The sequence below is a fragment of the Capricornis sumatraensis genome, chromosome 16 (assembly GCF_032405125.1).
Source record: "Capricornis sumatraensis isolate serow.1 chromosome 16, serow.2, whole genome shotgun sequence".
In the NCBI taxonomy this organism is placed as follows: domain Eukaryota; kingdom Metazoa; phylum Chordata; class Mammalia; order Artiodactyla; family Bovidae; genus Capricornis; species Capricornis sumatraensis.
This window is the reverse complement of record NC_091084.1, coordinates 48,747,381-48,770,833: the sequence shown is the minus strand read 5'-3', so window position 1 is coordinate 48,770,833 and position 23,453 is coordinate 48,747,381. Positions and strand designations below refer to the sequence as shown.

Here is a 23,453-nt window from a genome sequence, read left to right as displayed (position 1 = left end):
GCCAACACCTACTGCCTTGTGATACCTTGAGCACTAACGTTTTCAGTCTCTCAAGGAACATGGAGTAAGCTCCTCCTTTTCAGGCAGAATTCCAGATCAATTATAACCAGTCTCTTCCCTTCAGGATCTCAGCCTTTATAGACAATTGCAATGTAGTGTAGTTGCCATCAAGGAGCAGTACTCCTCACACACAAGTCTTATGAGTGTTTAGAGAATGAGGGGAAAGAAGAGCGAAGGGGCCTAGGAAAGCCGTCTAGGAGAAGATGATGTCTGAGCAGTCTTTAGAAACAAGCAAGAGTAAGACAGAAATGAAAGTTTCAGATAAGGTCTGCAGTTTAGTTGCAAGTATTGCATCAATGTTAATTCCCTGGATTTGATCACTGTGCTCTAGTTAAGATGATAACAGGGGAACACGAGTAAGGAGTTTACAAGGACTTTCTGTCCTATTTTTGCAACTTTTTTGTAAGCCTAAAATTAGTTCAAAAGAAAAAGTATTTAAAAAGAAAAAGTAATGGAAGTTTCAGCAGAAAGGATCAGCACATAACACAAGGCAAGAAAAAATGGAGGACATGTGGGAGGTACTCTGAAAACTATCCTGGAGCCTAGGGAACATGCAGAAGAAACACTGTGAGATGAGGTCAAAGACATGGACAAAGCTTTGTAGACCATGTTAAGGAGTTTAGATTTTCATCCTTGGGATAATACAGAACCATAAAAAATGTTATGATCAGATTGATAAGATCCAAATTGGAATATTAAGGACGTAGAAAAAATGGATACGTGGTTATTAGGTCAGCAGGGCTTGATGACTGGATGAATATGAGAGAAAGTAAGAGGAAAGATTAAAAACTGGAGTGATTTGCCATTTCCTTCTCCAAGGGATCTTTCCAACCCATGGATCCAATCTGCATCTCCTGCATTGGCAGGCAGGTTCCTTACCACTGAGCCACCTGGGAAGCAAATACAAGCACAGGAAAAACTAAATGATAGGATTAAGAGTCAGGTTGGTGATCACCCTTGGAGAAACGCTGCCTAGAAGAGGGCAGAGTGGGGCTCTTGATGTGAGTGCCTGTTATATGACTGTGTTCACTCTATGGAATTCATCAAGCTGTGTACTTAGGAAATATGTACTTTTCTATATGTATGGTCTAGTTACTATGCGCTGAATGCATAAGTCACTTCAGTCATGTCTGACTCTTTGCAACACTATGGACTGTAGCCCTCCAGGCTCCTCTGTCCATGGGATTCTAAAGGCAAAAACACTGGAGTGGGTTGCCATGCCCTCCTCCAGGGGATCTTCCTGACCCAGGAATCAAACCCTCATCTCCTGGGACTCCTGCACTGCAGGTGGATTCTTTGCCACTGAGCCACCAGGAAAGTCCTCTGGTTACTATGCTGTATAACAAATCATCCCAAACTTAGTAGGGTAAAACAACAGTCATTTTATTATGCTCACAGATTCTGGGAATTTGAATAAGACAGGGCAGGAATGGCTTATCTCTGTTCCCTGATGCCTGGGACCTCATCTAGAAAATTCAGACACGTGGGGGTGACTTGAGGCTGCTGACTGAAATAATCTGGAGGCTTCTTCACTCACATGTCTGATGCCTGAGACAACTGGGATAACTTGAAGGCTGAGCTCAGCTGGAACTGTCAAAGTACAGGCACATGACTGTTCCTGTGGCTTAAGCTTCTCACAACATGGCAGCCCGGTTGTAAGAGGCAGCATCCTGAGAGAGCTTCTGGACAGTGACTGTTCTAAGAAAACCAGAAGGAAGCTGCCTGGCCTTTTATGATCTAGTCTCAGAAGCCACACAACATCACTCCTGCTTTACTCTATTGACTGAAACAGTCACAAAGGAGTATCAGAGAATTTTTGAAAATTTTTTAAAACTGTCACAATATTATACAATTGTAATAGTAACAATACTAGTGCTAAGTGTTTTGGCTGAAAGGCCAGTGATAGGGATCATAAGAGAAAGAACAGATAGGGAAGATAATGAGCTCAGTTAAAAGACCAAATGGGCTACAGGTAACTGTGCAATATCTGAGTGGGGACATCCTGTGAACACTTAGTGGTATAGATTGGTCTGGAGCTCAAAGAGAGTTACTGGGAGTCATTAGATGGGAAAGGAGATCCTGTGGGTGACCCAGATTGACCAAAGAGAGTTGGGAGGATAGAAAGAGAGTCCATCAGCATCCAGGAAAACTCACCAAAACAGGAGGGATAGGCAGAGGGGCTTATGAAAGAGACTAAGAAGAAATAAACAGAAAACCAAGAAATTATGGTATCAATATGAGTCATGGGAAAAGCAGTTTTCAAGAAAATAAAATATACTGTTGTAGACTATAGATGTTTCTTCGAAGACACTCTCTGAAAACACAAATCTAACCATATCACTTAACTGTGCAAAACATTTCATGCATTCTCCATTGCTTTTAGATAAGCTATTAGCTTTATAGCATGGCTGACAAAGCTCTCCCTGAGCTGTCGCCTGTCAACCATTCAGCCTCATCTTTCAGCACTAGCCTCTCAGATTCGCTACAAAAACCAACTGATGTTCCCCTAGTCACCTATGCTTTTTGAAATCTCTGTGCCTTTCCATGCTCTTTGCACTTTGCCTGTAGCACTCTTCACTCTTCCATCTCTACGCTTAACTAACTCCTATTCATCCTACAGAACCCAGTTTCAACTGGAACCTTTCCTATGCACTGTAATAACTCTCTGTGTACCCACCTAATTGAGTACTCATCAGACTAATATATAACTGCCTATCTACCTGCCGCTTCCCCCTACTAGACTTCGAGTTTATGGAGCACAAGGAATGTGTTTCATTCATCTTTCATCTCCAATACTTTGCATAATTTTGATGTGGCACAGAGCAGGTGTTTTGATTATGACTTTTTGAGAAAGATGATATTAGTGAAAGGGACATCAAGCTGAGGGAGAATTTTCAGGATTTTTTTAAAATTTTTTCTGGTATGGGAGGTTTAAGCCTGTTCACAGAAAGAGAAAACTGAAAGAGGTTAAGGATTTAGAAAACACAGGAAATAACTGGTGAGATCAGGCACAAGAGGTAACAGGAGGGGGATGAGGACCAAAATGCCACAGGATGGCCCCCATCACACTCATGCAGCAGGAAGGATGTAGACAAGGGTGCAAGTAATGGAGCCAGAGCTCACATTGATATGACAGGCATTCTCTGTCCCTGGAGACTAGGTCAGCACCTGATACCTGACACACCTGCCAGTACATGGATGTTAAAAGAATAAAAAATGAGGTTCAAGCTGGGAACTTGCACAAGGTAAAACAGAATGAATTCCTAAACCTACACAGGCAACCAAGTCTCCCCACTAGAAAGCCCTTATGTAGCTCAGCTTTGAGGAAGGTGGAGGGAGACAAGGTTTAGCCTTACCTCTGAGGCATACACCCCCACCATCTCCAAGGACCTCATTAGAGATGTTTAGTTGGGTAGGTGTAAACCTGGGCCCTAGGAGACAGGGTGGAGCGCTGGAGCCACACGGCTTCCACCCTTTCAGTAGCGTCTGGCTCTGGTGGCGTTGCTAAGAGCTTCAGAAGCCAAAGAGGGAGGAATTGCAGCTGGAGACCAAGGGCAGCTTCTTCCGGACAGGCAGGCCCTAGCCCCCACTTCCTGAAACCACCTGCAGGCAGAAGCCCTGGATATCACAGCCCCAGGCAGCAGGCCACAGAACCATGAGCCAGGACAGCAAAGTGAAGACGACAGCGTCCAGCCCTCCTGTCCTGACCAAGGCCAGGTGAGAAATCCTGGTCCCCCAGGTCTATCTGTCTGCCTCACCAGATGGAGCCTGATCCCTCCCTGCTGCCGCTGGTGGCAAGGGCAACAGCGAGCCATGGATAAATGAAACCCGACTTCTCTTGCCCACAGGAAGTCTCCGCCAGTCCTGGACCCATCTGGGGATTACTATTACTGGTGGCTGAACACAATGGTCTTCCCAGTAATGTATAACCTCATCATCGTGGTGTGCAGGTTTGGCGCTATGGAAAGGGCCCTAAGCAGAGACCAGGGATAAAGAGTGGGGCCCAGGAAGAGGGCGAACCCTTGCTTGGGGCTGTTGTGGGGGCGGAGCCAATGCAAGGGCCCAGGTTTAGTGCTCAGCCGCTTGGGGACAATACCTCACACACAGAGGGATCCCTTAAGCCAATCCCCTCTGTCCCTACCATGCAGAGCCTGTTTCCCTGACTTGCAGCACGGTTATCTGGTGGCCTGGTTAGTGATGGACTACACGAGTGACCTGTTCTACCTCCTGGACATCGTGGTGCGCTTCCACACTGGTCAGTGAGTCTCAGGACTGACCTTCCTTCCACGTTCCCTTCCTAAGGAGAGCCTCTTAGTAACAAGAAAGTGACCCCCTCCCTCATAGCACTGTCACATGTCTCTGTGTTTACAATACCCCAGTCCTCACCCCAGAAACCCTGGAGCAGGGTTAGGCCCAACCCCATCCTGGCCCTGTAACTGTCTTCCTGTGCTGCCCTGGGCTACCCACCCTCAACCTCATTACTGGAGCAGGAAGGTGCCCCGACTCCACCCCATACCTGACCCCACCCATGGCTGAGCCCCCTTCCCCCACCAGGATTCTTAGAACAGGGCATCCTGGTGGTGGACAAAGGTAGGATCTCGAGTCGCTACGTTCGCACTTGGAGCTTCTTCTTGGACCTGGTTTCCCTGTTGCCCACGGATGTTGCCTACGTGAGTCTGGGTCCACACACCCCCACGCTGAGGCTAAATCGCTTTCTGCGAGCACCCCGCCTTTTTGAGGCCTTTGACCGCATGGAGACCCGCACAGCTTACCCGAACGCCTTCCGCATCGCCAAGCTGATGCTTTACATTTTTGTGGTCATCCATTGGAACAGCTGCCTCTACTTTGCCCTGTCCCGGTACCTGGGCTTTGGGCGTGACATCTGGGTGTACCCCGACCCCGCGCAGCCTGGCTTTGAGCGGCTGCGGCGCCAGTACCTCTACAGCTTTTACTTCTCCACGCTGATCCTGACCACCGTGGGCGACACACCGCTGCCAGCCCGGGAGGAGGAGTACCTCTTCATGGTGGGCGACTTCCTGCTGGCCGTCATGGGTTTCGCCACCATCATGGGTAGCATGAGCTCTGTCATCTACAACATGAACACAGCAGATGCAGCCTTCTACCCAGACCACGCACTGGTGAAGAAGTACATGAAGCTGAATCATGTCAACCGCCGGCTGGAGCGGAGAGTCATTGACTGGTGAGGATGCTGGGGTTCCAGACCAGGACAGGGAGAGGTGTGTAGGATAGACTCTGAGGAAGGTAACTGGGTTCTTACTGCCTGGTGGGTCAAGCAGGGCACTGAGGATATGGTATATTCATTGGAGGGTTCACTGGGTGGAACTTGGAAAAGGATGTCCTCCATTAACTGGGTATGGACTTAAGGAGAGGGGTTGGGTAAGAGACTGACAGGGAGATGAACTCATACACAAGGAAAGCTAACCCAGAACCCGGAAATGGAAACTGCCACCACCTGGTGGGACTCAGAAGGTCCTGGAAGGTGTAAGAGGTAAAAGCAATACTCCTCAGGGGATGACCAACAACAAGATGGTTGACTATGTCATGGAGTCCATACTGTAGGGTGAACAAAGGGAAGTGTCACCAAGTTAGGGACATAGAACAGAAGACCTCTAAAGAAGATGGGGCTTGGTGACTGAAGTAGTCACCATTTTTAGTGGAATGGTACAAGACATCATGGAATGGTGGGTGGGTAAAGCCTGATGGGAATTAAGGGTCTATCCACTGTATAAAGGCTTCCAGGCCCTGGATGAGAGAGAAGAGGTCAAAATATGTCTATGACCAGGAGATAGTGGACTAAAGATATTTATCAACCAACTGTCAAGTATTCCCATGACCCTTGTCAGACCTCAGTGTGGTTGGGTTCTTGGCTGAAGCTGAGCTGAGAACCCTGATGGAAAATGCAGAGGGAGGCATGTAAGGGACCTGGTGAGGACTGCCACTACCATCCTCCCCAGGTACCAGCACCTGCAGATCAACAAGAAGATGACCAATGAGGTAGCCATCTTACAGCACTTGCCCGAGCGGTTGCGGGCAGAAGTGGCCATGTCTGTGCACCTGCCTACCCTGAGGCGGGTACAGATCTTCCAAAACTGTGAGGCCAGCCTGCTGGAGGAGCTGGTGCTGAAGCTGCAGCCCCAGACCTACTCGCCGGGTGAATATGTCTGCCGCAAAGGGGACATTGGCCGAGAGATGTACATCATCCGAGAGGGTCAGCTGGCCGTGGTGGCCGACGATGGTGTCACCCAGTATGCTGTGCTTGGTGCAGGGCTCTACTTTGGGGAGATCAGCATCATCAACATCAAAGGTGGGCACCTCAGCATTTGTTCTGGAAACCGGGCTAGGGGAGGGGAAGGGGGACAGCAAAACCCTGGGCTGAGACCAGATGGTACTTCAGGGCCCACAGATTAAGGACAGCTGGCCCTTGACTGAGTCACTAGAGGGCTCAAGAGAGAGGCAGGACACAGAGGGTCTCTTCCCTGAGAAGAGGCTGAGTCAATGTTGGGTCTTTGGAAGAGAGAGTAGACTTGCTCTGTGAGTATTCACCCAAAGCACCAACAAATCAGTGGAAAGTGCAAGATAATAACAATTAGTAATAATAATGGCTAATACTCTCTACATGCTTACTACATGCCCTGTTCAAAGTTCTTCATGTGTACCAATTCATTTAATTCTCACAGCAGTTCTATAAAGTAGATACTATTATTCACATTTTAAAGGTAAGGAAATTGGAACACAGAGAGTTTGGAGAACTTGGCCAAGGTAACATGGGTGATAAGTACACACACTTGAAGTCAATATGAGAAACAACTTTCTCATAGCCAAATAGAAAGGAAGGTAGAAGGAATGAACTCCTGTTTACTCCATCAACTCCAGTCCAGGCCAGGTGCTGTACACTGCTGGCTCATTTATTCTTCTTATCAGCCTGTGAAGGAGGACAGCACAGGTAAAGACACCAAGGCCACAGGAGATGGGAAAAACTTAAAAGGGGTAAGCACACTGTCACTGACTAAGACTAGAATGTGCTCTCAGCCCGGGGATCCCATTCTCCAGTTATCTTAAAGGTCTCACGCATGTCATCCAAGGACTCCCTCAAGCCCCATATCTGGTATGCAGTTGGCCACTATCTACCTGACTTAGGACAAATCACTTCCCTCTTTTAGGCCTCAATTTCCTCACCTACCCAAGAGAGGTGATATTCAAAACCCATAGCGTTATTTCTAAGAATTAAATGAGCTGTATGGGTGAGGCACCCAGTGCAGGGCCTGGCACGTGGCAAGAGTTCAACAAATGGTGGCTCCCTTGCCCTTTCTAAGGTCCTTTTAGCTCTGAGACTTCGCAGCATTCAGAACCTATCTTCCCACCAGCCACCCACCATTAGCTTTTTAAAATGCAAATGATACCATACAGTTCCCCTGCTAAAAATAGTTCAACAGTTTCTGTCCTTTAGCTAAGGTCTAGACTCCTTGCCAGGGCTGCGGGCCTTGGCCTCGCTCTCTCCATCTCTCCCCATCTCCTCACGCTGCACTCTGGCCTCTCTGTCCTGCCTGCTGTATTCTGTAACCACCCAACTCTCCTACCTCCTTCCCTCTGCTCATGCTCCTCCCGCTACCTAGTTGCCCTTCCCTCCTCCCCTAGTTACCTCCCACTCAGTCTAGGCATCAGTTCCTCCAGGCTTCCCTGAATTCTCTGCCTTGAAGCTTGTCTGGGGCTCTTTGCCTGTCTTCCCACAGTACCAGATGCTCGTCTACACTGCATTGACTGTGCTGTTTGGTAACTATTCCATCAAATGTCTATTTCCTCTAGACTGAACTCTTGGAGGCAGGTCACTGATACTCACTCAGCACAGGGCCTAGTCCCCACCCAGTACATTACAGAATGAAAGAATTAATGAGGCAGAAAGAGAGGCTCAGAAGCACAAATGTGGAGGTGGGGGTCCTGGTTCAGATGGGAAATACCCCCTCACACCCACCCTGACTAACTGTCCTCCCACCTGTCTGCTCCTGGGCCACAGGGAACATGTCTGGGAATCGCCGTACAGCCAATATCAAGAGTCTAGGTTATTCGGACCTGTTCTGCCTGAGCAAGGAGGACCTGCGGGAAGTGCTGAGCGAGTACCCGCAGGCCCAGGCTATTATGGAGGAAAAGGGCCGTGAGATCCTGCTCAAAATGAACAAGTTGGATGTAAATGCGGAGGCAGCCGAGATCGCCCTACAAGAAGCCACGGAGGCCCGGCTGCGGGGCCTGGACCAGCAACTTGACGATCTGCAAACCAAGTTCGCTCGACTCCTGGCTGAGCTGGAGTCCAGTGCACTCAAGATCGCCTATCGCATCGAGCGGCTGGAGTGGCAGACGCGGGAGTGGCCAATGCCTGAGGAACTCGTGGAGGCTGATGACGAGGGCGAACCTGGGGAGGGAACGTCCAAAGATGGAGAGGGCAGAGCTGGCCAGGAGGGACCTCCAGGCCTAGAGTGACCCCATGTCTATCCCCAGGACTCTCACCCACCAAGTGAATCCAGAGTTGTAGGGAAATCCGCCTGCAGAGACTCCGCCATCCTGTCTGCTGGGTTACAGAGATGGACGTGAACAGGCTCTGTAGATGTACCACCTAGAGATGCAGGAGTGTAGCATACATTCAACCTCTGCTCACCGAAACTATACACACGCACGCACGCACGCACACCTATTTGCACATATGCACAGTGACCAGGAGACTGTGAAATCCATATAAAATGCTCTGGAGTTCCCCTTCTCAGAGCACACATCTTTCTCACCTACATAAGTCTTATACCCACACCATATATGTACATTCAGTCTCACACCTCATAAATACACATATACTGAGAGTCACACATCAATACACACAGATGCCCTTCGTGGATCTGGACACAGTTGTGAACACACAAAAGCACATCTATAGCCCTCTTGTTCCAAGGTATCTTTTAAATGCTCCTTCACATGGGAGGTTCACAAGTGTACCCTGCAAACAGCAGTTCAATAAAGTATTTGCTTCCTCACTAAGCCTTTATGGGGTTGATGGAAAAAAAACAAAGCCAATGTGAGCCAGCTAGGATAAATTCTGTCTGAATTCTGGGTTATAGGGGCAAGGGGCACAGGCTGTGTAGTAGCTAGTGGGTTGACTTCAAAGAGATGGGAGGACTGATGAATGAAGAATCATTGTGCCACAGTATAGCAAGCTTATGTATCACACTGCTGTAAGTATGCACATGTTTTCATAGACACAGTCACATATACACCCTGACCATTGCATCTCACAGCAGGGTTTGTATCCTCAACCTCATGAGCCCTGAGGAGTTCGATCTTGCTTAGTAAGCCAGAGTAAATACCTGCTCCTTTTTCCTTCCTTCAAGTTCAGCCCTGAAACCTAGGACCAGGGATACCTTACCCTCAGAACTGATTCCAAGGGGAGAATAGTTTCCAGGACTGTAAACCTGGCCCTATCCTACCATCATGGTTCTCAGAGCTGGCCTTGGTCCTGGCAGAAATCCAGTCCTCCTTCTCTGTACAGCATTCCAAGATATAGGGTGGAGAATGGAGGCTCAGTAGAGCAGAGTATCATGATTTGGGACAACTGGAGATGAGTGTTTGGGGAGTTCTGGGGAAACTTTGACATACTTAGAATAAGGTCTGTAGGTTTGGGGCAGAAGAGCTGTTATGGGGTCTGTGGAGCAGAGTCAAATGTCATCTCTGAATCATATTCACCCTTGCCATAATTTTAGCTCCTCCAGGGCCTTGCCAGTCTTTCGGTGTGAGCTGTGCCAAGCAGTACTTTAAAATGTGCTTGGGATTTAATTTGCCAACATTAAACTGATAAATTTATATTACATTGACTGAGTGATGACATACTCAGAGATCAATGCCACTGAAAGAAGATTGATTACTTACAGTCCCCAACAGGAAGAGGGCACACTATGCCATACAGGACCACACAGGGAAGCACTAGGGTTGCTCAGGAGGCAGAAAGGAGCAAGAAGAAAATATGGGTAAAAAGTTTTTATTTCTATAGTGGTAGCAAGTTTTTAGGTGAGGACATCTCCTATCAGGTAGGAAGCAAAACCCAATTTTGGGCTTTGTGGTTGAAAGGTTCGTAATATGACTTTTTAAGCACCCACAAAAGTCAGACCACAGGGGAAATGTAAACAACATGGGTCATTAATTTTTTCATGATTGCAGGATGCTGAATCATCAGTTACAGAATATCAAGAATGATCATTATAAGTGGTACAAGAATGTAGGGTAGGGCCTCCAGGGCTCTGAGGGCAGGATGTGCTGATGTGTTGTCATGGAGACAGTCCCAGAGTTGCTGGTGTCCTGTATGCCAACCAACCCTTTGGTCACGATACAGGTGACACAGAGGGGCTCAGACACGAAGGACTTGAAACGAAATTTCTTCCAATAGCCACGGAAACTGAGGCTGAGGCTGGAGCCGAGGTGTCAGGAGAGAGTATGAGAGTCAGCACTTTCGATCATTCTAAAATCTGTAGTTATTTTGTGATATCCTCCTCACAAATTATGAGAACCATAGGGCTGGCATGGGGTCTCTTGATTATTGCTGGGTCCTCAGAGCTAAAACCATGCCAGGTTTTAGGTACCTAAATATTTATTTGGCAAACAGAGATGAGAGTTGAAGCAAAGATCCAATTTTGGAGGAACATGTGTCAATTTCTCAAGAGGTTTTCCTGCCATCTCTGCCCTCCAGTCATGTTGAGCTAGAATGGGTAATGAAGGCCACTTTGGTGGTCTCTGATGGATTCAGGGTGCTAAAAATAAGCTTTTCATTTATAATGTACACACCTGTCCCAAGAGAAGGCTCTCCTAGAACAGGTGGCTTCTGCCACCCGGTAGAATTCTAAGCACAAGGAGGGTGATAACTGGCCATCTTGCCTATCCTAGAAGCAGGAACAAAAATCTGGAGTCAGCTGTGCATCTTGTTGTCTCTGATTTTCCAGGATGGGAAGATGGTGGAGCCACCATACCACAAGACATCTTGAATAACCATGTTGAGGTCCTCTAGTTGCAGTCTAACACCCCTCCTGTGTGGGAAACAGCATTTTGACAATTTGGGAACAAGCTGGATAGAGTTGGGCCAAGATGGGCAGCAGGAAACACAATTTTAAGTTCCTGGAATCACAACAACAAAACAACAAAAAAATAATCTTTTAGTCCAAAGAGTATTATTTACTGTGTGTCAATTGCTAGGCTAAGCATTTATCTATGTGGCAGGAAACTTCACAGAGGTATTCATTTGGATTTTGTTCATTTTATCCCTCCTCCCATCATGAAAAAGTACCTAAAGTTTTGTATCCCCTAGACTGAAAGCTTTTCAAATTGCAGTGTCAAAATAGACATGTTCAGAAACTCTCTGCCCTGGCTTTTGTTTATAAAAACAGGGCTCCCAAGAGGGAAGAGACATATGTATACTTAGGACTGATTCATCTTGATGTTTGCCATAAACCAACAAAATTCTGTAAAGCAATCATTCTTCAATTTAAAATAAATAAATTTTAAAATAACAAAGCAGAACAATTATAACAATACACTATAATTGAAAAAGAAAAAAAAACAGGGCTGCAAGGTTTTCACAAAAAATTCACCTAAAGGGTGAATTGTGCCCAACTGTCTGTGAGGGCTTAGAGCTGAAGAAGCAGAAGCTTCTGTACTTCTGAGGAAGGCGATTCTCTAAGACTAAGCAAAGAAATGGGATTCTTGAACATTATATTAGTTTTCTTTTATTGAAGTAACATAGTGCCACAAATTTAATAGCTTAAAACAGTACTCATTAATTATCTCACAATTCTGAGTCAGAAATCTGAGCACAGTGTGGCTCAACTGGGTCCTCCGGCTCAACTGGGCCTCCCAAAACCAAAATCAAGGTGTCAGTTGGGCTGGGCTGTTATCTGAAGTCTGTGGGAAGAGTCTGCTTCCAAGATCATTCAGGTTATTCGAAGAATTCAGTGTCTTTGGTCGTGGAACTGAGATCTTTGTTTCCTCGACACATGGTCCCTTTATCTTCAGGCCACTAGAAGCATGTTAAGTCTTTCTCATTCTCCAACTCCTGCTTCTCTTATAAGACTGAGAGAGACCTCTGCTTTTTCAGTTCATATGATTAGATTAGGCTCACCCAGATAATCCAAAATAATCTCCATATTTTAATCAAGGTCAGCAGGTTATTAACCTTAATTATATCTGTAAAGTCCCTTTTCGCCATAATCACAGAAATAACACCAGAGGGCAAAGATAATGGGAGCCAAAATTCTACCTATCACAGGGTTTCTGGGAAGGAAAGCAGCCTGGACCACACTTTCAGCCCAGGCTTAGAAGGAACCCTAAGGATCAAATCTCTGGAAACTGCAGAAAGATCAATTTGCCCCAGGGTGTACTGGAGTCTCAAAGCAGCATCCACTAGGGGGAGCACGGGCTTGAGTGAATGAGATGCACACCTGCATTACCAACATGGTCTGACCGCAACACAGCCTCCTGGTCTCCAGATACTCTGTCCAACATAAAATCCACAGATACGTTTATCAGACCCTAAATTTGGAGGACGAGAGAGTGGAAAGAAAGTCACAAAACACAGGGAGATTAAATCTTTCAGTAAGATAGGTGGTTAAACGTTTAGATGACAATTGTCTATTTTAGAGAATTAAGGAAAAATCCAATTTTTTATACATAGTTATGACACTAGTGGTAAAGAATCCACCTGCCAATGCAGGAGACTTGGGAGACACGAGTTTGATCCCTGGGTGGGGAAGATTCCTTGGAGGAGGAAATGGCAATGCACTCCAGTATTCTTGCCAGGAGACTCTCATGGACAGCAGAGTCTGGCAGGTTACAGTCCATAGGGTCATAAAGAGTCAAACATGACTGTCTGAGAAAAAATGCAATAATTTGCAACAGTTATGTGTAAATTATCTCATTTTGTTCTTATAGCAATATTAGGAAACTTACATTGCTTTATGTTAATTTTTCCAAATAGGAAACTGAAGCCCACAGAGCAGCTAAAAAAATTACATAGGATTTTGTAAAGTTGGACTTACCCAGTGACCCAGCAGTAAAGAATCTGCCTGTAATGCAGGAGAATTGCAGGACACACAAGTTCGATCCCCGGATCAAGAAGATCCCCTGGAGAAGGAAATGGCAACCCACTCTAGTATTCTTGCCTGGGAAATCCCATGGATGGAGAAGCATGGCAGGCTACAGTCCACGAGTCACAAAAAGTCAGACACAACTTAGTGACTAAGCAACAGCAACAAAATTGTAAAGCTGTTTATGCCAGGTCCTTGGCTAAGTGTATTGTCTCAGCTAATCATTATAACTATGAGAAACATGCTATTATTTCCCCATTTTGAAATGAGGAAACAAAGGCTCTGGGAGATTAGGTAATTTGTCCAGTGTCACAGGGCTCCTAAGTCACATGGAATGAAACCTAGGTTTGTCTGTTTCTTCTAGGGAGTTAAGAAATGGAACTGCCTCAGCTTGAGGCCAAGGCCAGGCAAGCTCCTTCTCTTCTTGAGAACGACTGTTGCAGGCCATAAAGGTGGTAACCAGGTAGTAACCAAGGGAGAAGGAGCTAGTCATGGTGCAGAGCAGCACCTGTGAATCACCAGCAAGCCAGTGTGCTGAAGTTTGATCTCAAGGCTATATACCTAGGCAAGGGACCACCCACTGTTGTGGAGAAAAGCTGTTAGTTCCAGCTCTCTGCCCTCATGCATGCAGCTGTGGGAGGAGTTAGGGAGTCACCACCAGATTCCTTCAGGAGTTTCAAAACTGGGCCCTCCTGCTGAGAGCTCAGCTGCTTCTGGCTTAGCTCTTCCCACCCCACCTCCATCCCCACCTTTGTAGGACCCATTTCCCTCACTGGGTCACTAACCTCAGAACACCTTGACCTGGCTAAGACTTGAGATGTACATTCCTCCTCAGTGTTCCCAATTAGCCATTTCCCCACAGGAATTTCTTCAGCCCACCCTGCTTTACCTTCTTCTTGCTCAGGGTTTGACTGCTAATGGCAAAGACAGATGGAAATAAAGTAGCCAGCTTGGGAGGAAATCAGATTCACAGGGAGTCTGGCCATCCAATCCAGGGATGATCTGGTGCAAACACTAGGAGCCAAGAGCAGGACAGGTGGGTGGATCCCAGCTTGCGGGTGAAGCTAGGGTTTGACTGACGCTTGGATCAGAGGTAGATGATCAAGCTGGGTTGAAACTTGGGTCAGGGCATAGCCCAAGTCAGTGCAGGTATTAGGTTGGCCTAAAAGCACAAAAATAAGAGTTTGGGGTCAAAATGTGCTGATAGCCAATCAGAGTCAGATGGCAGTTCTGAACTATCACTTAGTAGCTGGGGGACTCAGCCTCCTACAAAATTGAAAGGAAATTGAAAGAAATGCTTGGAGAATTAAAATGTAAATGAGATTATGAATGTAAACTATCGGTGCCTGACAGAAAGCAACTGCTTAATAATGAATAATAGCTAAGACCATTATTCTTACCTCTCTAGCAGGTAAGAATGGGAGCAGGCAATGGCAAGCCACTCCGGTACTCTTGCCTGGAAAATCCCATGGACAGAGGAGCCTAGCAGGCTGCAGTTCATGGGGCCACTAAGAGTCAGACGCGAGTGACTTCACTTTCACTTTTCACTTTCATGCATTGGAGAAGGAAATGGCAACCCACTCCAGTGTTCTTGCCTGGAGAATCCCAGGGACAGGGGATCCTGGTGGGCTGCCGTCTATGGGGTCGCACAGAGTCGGCCACGACTGAAGCGACTTAGCAGCAGCAGCAGGTAAGAATATGCCTTTGAGGGCCCTGGGGCTCATGGGTTGTGCGCCCCTCCTTGGCCTTGGGCCTAGAGGCTGTGCTGGCAATGCTAAATCTGGCCAGCAGAGGGCGAAGTACTTTCTTTCTCTCGCCTCCCAGCTCCCTCCCAGCTCCCTCCCAGCTCCCTCCCAGCTCCCTCCCAGCTCCCTCCCAGCTCCCTCCCAGCTCCCTCCCAGCTCCCTCCCAGCTCCCTCCCAGGCCTCAGGAGTGCTTTCCTTGCACAGCAGGGAGAATTACCCAAGGAGAAATGGAATCTTAAAATCCGGGTCTTGACTGATTTAAGAAAAACCTTACTGAAATTTTCTAGCGAAGACAGCAGTGGTGCGGCTGAGAGACATTACTGAGGAAGTTATGCTAAATCAGAGCCCAAGGTATGAATACCTGTTGAGGGCAGCACATGGAAAAGCTGGGGTCATTCAGGACTGCCCTCACCCACAGTTTGAAAACTCTTGTGCTTTTCACCCAGAATGCATGGACCCTCTCTGTGTCTGGCACTGCCTTTCCATTTTCAGTACCTTGGCTTGTTGTCCTCAGCCTTGCCCTCCACCAGCAGGTCTCACAGGGCCCCAGAGGCACAAATGTATACCTAGAAGCCTTCTCTCTGTTTAACCTCCTGGGTGAGCCTTCCTATGGCCCTTTTAGCCCTCAAGTAAGGCCCTGACCTGGGGTCTCCAGACCCCTGTAGCCTACCTGTGAGAGCCCACATCTGAAGCCACATGTAACCTTCCAGTGGGAGCCAGTCCCCAGTATATGCTCTGCTCCCCACAGCACAAGCCCCAGGCTCTGGAAGGCTGGTCCTTCCCTTGGTTTCCTTCCTCTGCCCAACATCCCTACATGCTCTGGCTCTTGCCCATCTGTCTTCTCAGCTCCATTGCCTCTTTGTTTAATCATGCCAAGAGAAGGACCTTCAGTGTGGGCAGGGAGTGTGTGGGCAGGAGCTCAGCAGAGAGGCATATCTGCGCATCACAGAAATGTAGAGAAAAGAAGGCCTTGAAAGGTGAGAGGAGGAGGCAACCCACACAGTCACAGGGGAGAGACTAAGCCACTGGGCCAGCAGGCTCCCCAAGGAGTAAATGGCTGGTTTCCTTCCTAGCTCTCCATCCCAGCTGCACGTGTGTCAGGGTCAGGGCTGTGGAGGCAGAGTGTGTTCATGACCGCCGTGTGTGAACACTGGGCTCCCCGGGGAAAGTGTTGATGTTTTGTGGACCTTCAGGCTACCTGGAATAGCTCTACCTTATCAAGCAGGTTATTTGGCTATGCATTCGACACTATGTGCTTTTCTCTTTCATTCTCTCCCTTGCATATTTACTGATGTATTGCCTATTTAAACATTCCCCTCTTATCTCGACTGTGATATAGAATATTGAAAGAAGGATCATGTGCCCACCTTGGGCAGTAGCATGGGTGGCTCAAACTTCCCCAAGGCAAAAGTAAATTGTTCTAAGCCACAAGAGTCAAGCAAGGTGGACCAGCATCCCCTGCAAGGGACACACGCGCGCATGTGTGCGCGCACACACACACATACACACACACACACACACACACACACACACACACACACGGGCAGGCAGGCACCAAAAAACAGAACACTGACAACCTTGACAGGACAAGGCCTGAGTCAGAAAGGGAGCTTCCCTGAGGACTGAATCTGGCCCTGTTTAAGGGCCTCCTGCAATTGCCTTCTTGATCTAGCTTTCTGGCTTGTTCTGAAATAAGGGTCCAGGTCTCTGTCCTCTGTCTACTCATATTGACTCTGAAGTTCTCCTTTTGCTGTGATCTAACGTTCCCCTGTTTCCTGGCCCTCAGCAATCTCACGTTCTCTCCAAATGCTGGCTTAATCCCTGGCACAGATGGAATCTCCTGATTTGAGAAATGAGGTTTGACTCCCCTTCATGTTGCATTTTCATCTCTCCTCCTTCTTCCTCCGCTCATGGTAGGTCCCTCCTCCCCCGTGAAAAAAAAGTGAAAGCATCAGTCACTCAGTCATGTCCAACTCTTTGAGACCCCATAGACTGTAGCCCACCAGGTTCCTCTGCCCATGAAATTCTCCAGGCAAAAATATTGGACTGGGTAACCATTTCCTTCTCCAGAGGATCTTTCCAACCTAGGGATCAAACCCAGGTCTCCTGCAATGCAGGCAAGTTCTTTACCACTGAACCACCAGATAACCCCACTAGTATCTATGACTTTTTCCTCTTTACAAACCATCTTCTTGAAACAATTTACACCCACAAACTCCTGATCTTCACCTCCCATTACCCATCTGCACTTGGTTAGAGGGGAGAAAATGAGCAAGGTACATAGGTGTTGAACAATATGGAAGGCACCACAAAATTATAAGCAACTCAAGGTTCCTTAAGCATAAGAAAATGGAAAAGAAATGAGAGTAGTGTGGGGAGTGGTTTGAGAAACTGTTGGAGAAAAGGACAGATGCTAGACACTTGGAATACAGACAAGCAAAAGGGTGATTACAAGACATGTTAATTGTGGGACTACTGTGGTGGTCCAGTGGTTAAGAAGCTGCTTGCCAATGCAGGGGACACGAGTTGGATCCCTGGTCCAGGAACTAAGATCCCACATGCAGCAGGGCAATTAAGCCCATGTGCCGGTACTACTGAGGTGGTGCTCTAGAGCCCATGTGCCCCAACTACTGAAGCCCACTCACCCTAGAACCTGTTCTCTGCCACAAGAGAAGCCATAGAGAGTAGACCCCACTTACCACAACTAGAGTAAGCCTGCATGCAGCAACAAAGACCCAACACAACCGAAAATAAAATAAATAAATTTTTAAAAGACATGTAATTGTGAGAATTACCATAATGAATGAGAGATACAGGTATTACTGAAGTCCATAGGTTAAGAGGCACCTAATCCAGATGTGTGGGGTTAAGGAACACTTCCCAGAGGACTTTCAGCTTCCGTAACTCCTTTTCCAAGATTAGCAAACTCTCATATCCTCAATTTCTTTGAACACTCTCTCAATTGCCCTGTTAAATAAAGCAGTCACTGCATGACTGAAGGTGGCTTATCCACACCCACAGTCACCTGCAAGAAAGGGCAACGAGGAAGAGAGAATCCACTCCTTTCTTTTAAGAACTTGATCTGAAAGCTGTATTTAAGGCTTCCATCCACAACCTCTGTCCAGAATGTAGTCATAAAGCCACACTTAACTACAAAAATCTAGGAAACATACTTATAATGTGGTTGCCATGACATTTTCATCTATATACTTGTAATCTGGTTGCCATGACATTTTCTTCTAAAATTATTCTTTTCTACTAGCTTTTTACAATTGAGTCTCTGCTGCTACTGCTAAGTCACTTCAGTCGTGTCTGACTCTGTGCAACCCCATAGATGGCAGCCCATCAGGCTCCCCCGTCCCTAGGATTCTCCAGGCATGAACACTGGAGTGGGTTGCCATTTCCTTCTCCAATGCATAAAAGTGAAAAGTGAAAGTGAAGTCACTCAGTTGTGTCCGACCCTCAGTGACCCCATGGACCACAGCTTTCCAGGCTCCTCTGTCCATGGGATTTTCCAGGCAAGAGTACTGGAGTGGGGTGTCATTGCCTTCTCCGAACTGAGTCTCTGCTTACATCGAAAGGTAGAACCCTCCACACGTACACTGGGTTCCATACTTCCCTGCCTTTTCTCAAGAAGCTTGCATTAGTGTCTCTATTTCTCTCTGCCTCTGTTTCTGTCTCTGTCTTTCTCTCTCCTTCAGTCTTTTCTACACATTGCAGTAATTTTATCTGCCACTAAAAAAGTTCTAGTTCTTCCATCTTTAAAATCTTTAATTCCACACCCCCTCCAGTTACTACCCTTTTTCTTTTCCTTAATAACTACTATTCAAAAGGACTTGTCTAAAGTCACCTGCTCTACTTTCTTCCATCACATTCAGTGTTCAGTACATCAGATCCATCTTTTGTCTCTAGTGAAAAGTAAAAGTCGCTCAGTTATGTCTGACTCTTTGTGACCCCACGGCCAGAATACTGGAGAGGGTAACCTTCCCCTTTTCCAGGGGACCTTCCCAACCCAGGGATCGAACCTAGGTCTCCCACGTTGCAGATTCTTTACCAACTGAGCCACAAAGGAAGCCCAGGAATATTGGAGTGGTTAGCCTATCCCTTCTCCAGGGGATCTTGCCAGGACAGGAATCAAAGCAGGGTCTCCTGCAGTGCAGGCAGATTCTATACAAACTGAGCTATCAGGGAAGCTCTAGGACCTCACCAAAATGGCTCTTTCTGTGGCCAAGGCTCTCCAGGTCCTTGAATTCTGAGTACATTTCTCATCCTCGTTATCTTGGTCCAGAAGCAGCATTTGAATGCATTCAGTGTGTCTCTTTTTGCTTTTATGATGCCTTTCTCCCCTTGTTCTCCCCTCACCCCTCTAAATGCTCCTTCTTGGGCTCTTTTGCCGGTTGATCTTTCTCTATCCAGCCTTCAAATAATGGTCTTTTCCAGACTTCTCATCTGGTCCTCATTTCTCCTTATTCAACATACTTTCATTAATTCTATGGTTTGCATTAATTCCTACAACCTATGTATTCAGCTTTCTACTGGAATTCCTACCTATGTGTCTAAAAGGCATCTGAAACTATACTTGTCCAAAGTGGACCAGATTCCCTAGTGGGAACTTCTGTCTGATAGCTATTACTTTCTCTATGAAGTCAGGGGCTGTGTTATTTGTTGTGAGTAAAAGTGTGTGTGGGGGGGGGTGGGTGTGGGTGTGGGTGTGGGTGTGGGTGTGTACAGGCACTCACCAGAGTTAGAGATGCAATAAGAGAATTTATGAATCAAGAAAATTTGAAAAAACAGTTTGTAAAATGAGAAGACAGTGACCAGAGAAACAATAAAAAATTTACTCTTTCTGGGAAGCAGCATACTAGGAGCACCTGAATTCTGATTTCCCAACTCCCTGATTTCCCAATTCCTCCCTGGAATTGTGGCTTTTTTTCACCTAGTAGTTTTGTGGCTTTGGGTAAGTTACTGAAACTCTTTCTCAGTCATTTTTTTTTTCATTTAAAATGATAATCAATAATATTGTGCTCAGATTTGTAGGTTTTTTTTTGAGGATTAAAGACAATATGCTTGGAACAGTAGGTGATTATCAAAGTTTCACCAGAAATATTATTCATTTTAAATTTCATCCTTCTCTGTCACTTTCCACAAACAAATGGCCTTTAAATTCTGTCTCTCAATCAGCCTTGCAAGGCAGGAGACACGGGTTCGATCCCTGATCAGGGAACTGAAATTGTACATGTCCAGAGACCGCTAAGCAGGCACACAGCAACCACTGAGCCTGCGCGCCACAGCCTCACTGAGCCTGCGCGCCACTGCTGGAGAGCCCCTTTGCCGCAGCGAAAGATCCCGCCTAATGCCACAAAGATGCAAGGATGCAGCCAAATAAATAAACATTTAATAAATAAATAAATTCTGTCCCTCTTCCTTCTAAGTATCTCTCAGAGCCATCTTCACTACTTCCATGACTTCAGTTCAAACCACTGTCGATTCTTCCCTGAATTATTGTCATGGATCCCCACCTGATCCCACTCCTAAAGTTGCTCTCCACACCAGTTGCTACTGCAATCTTTCCAAGGTTTTCTAAATCTTAACAAATTTCCAGTGCCCTCACTCCTTCCTTGCATGGCTTGCAAGAGTCTGCATTTGCTATCTCCTGAGATGAGAGGTGTGTTACTTTCTAGGGCTACAGTAACAAATTATCATGAAATTGGTAGCTTAAAAACATCCATTTATTAGCTCACAGACAGTAAAGCTGGGTTCTTCGCGCAGAGTGGTTATCACCAGGCAGAACTCAGAGTGTCAGTCAGACTTAATTCTCTTCTGGAGACTCTGGGGGAAAATCTGCTTTCAGGTTCATTCTTGTCATTAGCAGGATCCAATTTCTGTGGTTGTAGGACTGTGGCCACTCTTTTCTTGCTGGCTGTCAGCCAGAGATGGCTCTCAACTAGAGGCCATTCTCAGGTGCTTGTATGCCCTCCTCCATCCTCAAGCTAACTACAGCCACCCCCATTTCTTGCCTCATTGCCCCCTCCATTTTCAACCCAGCTACCCTCTATCAAATCTGTTCTTCACATCTCTTTGACTTCCTCTTCTGCTGCCAACCAGAGAAAACTTGTGGCTTTTGAAGGGATTCATATGGTAAGGACAAACTGGATAATCTATCATAAGGTCAACTGATTAGCATTGTTAATTATATTCACAAAAATCCCTTTTGCCCATGTACCATAATCTTAGGAGTAATGTCTTGTCACATTCACAAGTTCCACCCACACCCAAGGGAAGACAATCATACAAGAGGGACAGTCATTAGGAATCATCTTGCAATTCTGCCCACCCAAGAAGGAAAGCAGGGAGAAACACCCCTGAGAAATGCTGAGATCCTGAGCTGAGATCAGAAGGATGAGTAGAAGTTAACTGGGTAAGGAAGGAAATCTTCCAGAGAGAATGTGCAAAAGACATGTAACTAAAAGACATATATCTGAAAACTGAACTAAGAGAAGGCCAGTGACTTCAGTGGAGAGAACAAGAACCACAGTGATTTGAAACAAGGTAGTTAGAGAGGTCAGTAGTAGTCAGGCCATGCAAACTTCATCAGTTCAGTTCAGTTCACTCAGTAGTGTCCAATTCTTTGCAGTCCCATGGACTGCAGCACGCCAGGCTTCCCTGTCCATCGCCAACTCCCTTACTCAATCATGTAAGGGAACTTATTCAATCTCATGTCCATCGAGTCGGTGATGTCATCCAACCATCTCATCCTCTATCATCCCCTTTTCCTCCCGCCTTCAATCTTTCCCAGCATCAAGGTCTTTTCAAACGATTCACTTCTTCGCAGCAGGTGGCCAAAGTATTGGAGTTTCAGCTTCAGCATCAGACATTCCAATGAATATTGAGAACTGATTTCTTTTAGGACTGGCTGGTTGGATCTCCTTGCAGTCCAAGACTTCATAGACTCTATTACAATGCTTTGTCTATTCCCAGAGCAGAAGTCCAAAGAATGGCATAATCAGATTTGTATTCCAAACATAGAATTCTGGTTAAAGGTGGAGGGTGGATATAAAAAGGCATCCATTAAAATGTGGACAACTTAGGAAGCTGGGAGAGTAGTACAAGAAACAATGGGCAATGAGTGGAGATACAGCATAATGATTCAAGGAACACTCAGTAGCTAAAATCAACAGCACTCTGTGATTGATTGAACATGGGAGAGAAGCTGTTATGTTCCCCCAGGAAGCAGGCTGTAAGACAGAGATTACTGTGGAGGATGTTTACTAAGGAGTGCTCTCGGAGTCAACACCTGTGTGAGAAAGAGGATGAACGTGGGATCAGGGAAAGGGAGAAGCTGAGCAGCCCAACAGAGACCTCAGTCAACCCAGTCAACTCAGTCGATGAGGAGCTGGGAACATATTTAAAAGTTGCCCTCTATCGGAGTGAGGGAAGTCAATCTTTGTATCTTTCTGCTGATCAGTCATTGACTGTAGGATGCCTCAGAAAGGGAACCTGACCTTGAATGAGCTAGCTTTCTTCAGCTCAGGCAACTCTTGAAGGGACCGACAGTTGAGGGCTATCTTCCAGTGAAAAGGGAGACTAAATCCTTCTTTTTTTTTTTTTTTTTTTTTTTTTGAGCAGAAATCTGGGCTTTTCATCACAACCTTCACCATAGGGGTGCAGGAGCATAAGGGAGTAAGGCATTCAAGATGATCTGTAAATTTCTGATCTGTGCATCTTGATGGATGCACTTATGGCCGTATGTTGTCATCACAGGTTTACCTGTCATTTTCCCCTACTAGCTTGGGAAACTGGCACAGACTGTATTGGACAGCTAGTATACAGCCCTATACCTGGCGCATTGCTGAATAAGTGAATGCCAGTCTATTTCTCCTATTTCCACTCCCCTCCCCCTACATTGCCTTTGCTTCCCTGCCCCCACACCCTACCTTCATCCAATATGGGAAAAGTTCAGCAGGTTATCTGAGCCCTCACCTGTGCTGGAGCTGAACAAACAGCAAATCGGGCTGCTATGGTGGGGAAGGCAGGCAGTGCCAGGAGAAGGGGGGTTGGGTTGACGACATTCCCTCTGACCTCAGGCTTAAATCCTCTTTCAATATCTTTAGCCTCTATATACTCAGTGCTAGCTGGATTCGGTCCTCTTCAAAAGACTGACTGGATAAGTCTCTGAATTCCCCATAAACTCAGACCTCGCCCTCAGTCTAATGTTCTCTTTGACTGGTAACTCCCACCTCTGACAGCTACTGCTGTCAGGCCAGAGAATGAAATTCCCAGTTGGTCGAAGTTTCTTTGGAGTGAAGAAGAATGACGTGGAACAGGGGGAAAACATTAGTGGAGGCAAGTCCTACCCAAGTAGCTGAGCCCACAGCAGTCCTGCGCATGCCCCCTTCAGCTGTGTTCCCTCCCCAGTGCTCCCGTTCCAGCCCCCAACCACCCTCCCCCCCCCCGCCCCACCGTGGGAACCTGACGCCCTACGCCGGCTGCTACACCTGCGCTGAGAACAAACAGGGAGTTTCAG

The 23,453-nt window shown here is 46.7% G+C and overlaps 1 protein-coding gene across 1 annotated transcript; it reads left to right on the top strand.

The window, feature by feature from the left end:
• The first annotated feature begins 3,715 nt into the window (after nt 1-3,715).
• On the top strand, nt 3,716-8,553 carry CNGA4 (cyclic nucleotide gated channel subunit alpha 4). Its single transcript, XM_068989353.1, has 6 exons — nt 3,716-3,777; nt 3,909-4,010; nt 4,209-4,315; nt 4,615-5,260; nt 6,036-6,385; nt 8,093-8,553. The coding sequence occupies exons 1-6, from the start codon at nt 3,716-3,718 to the stop codon at nt 8,551-8,553; spliced, it is 1,728 nt and encodes a 575-aa protein (XP_068845454.1).
• The last annotated feature ends 14,900 nt before the right edge of the window (nt 8,554-23,453 follow it).

Bases quoted from the DNA above. Each gene is read 5' to 3' on its own strand.
- CNGA4 (XM_068989353.1), top strand. From the start codon at position 3,716: ATGAGCCAGGACAGCAAAGTGAAGACGACAGCGTCCAGCCCTCCTGTC. The intron at 4,011-4,208 runs GTTTGGCGCTAT...CCTACCATGCAG, and splicing joins CTCATCATCGTGGTGTGCAG to AGCCTGTTTCCCTGACTTGC. The intron at 5,261-6,035 runs GTGAGGATGCTG...CATCCTCCCCAG, and splicing joins GAGCGGAGAGTCATTGACTG to GTACCAGCACCTGCAGATCA.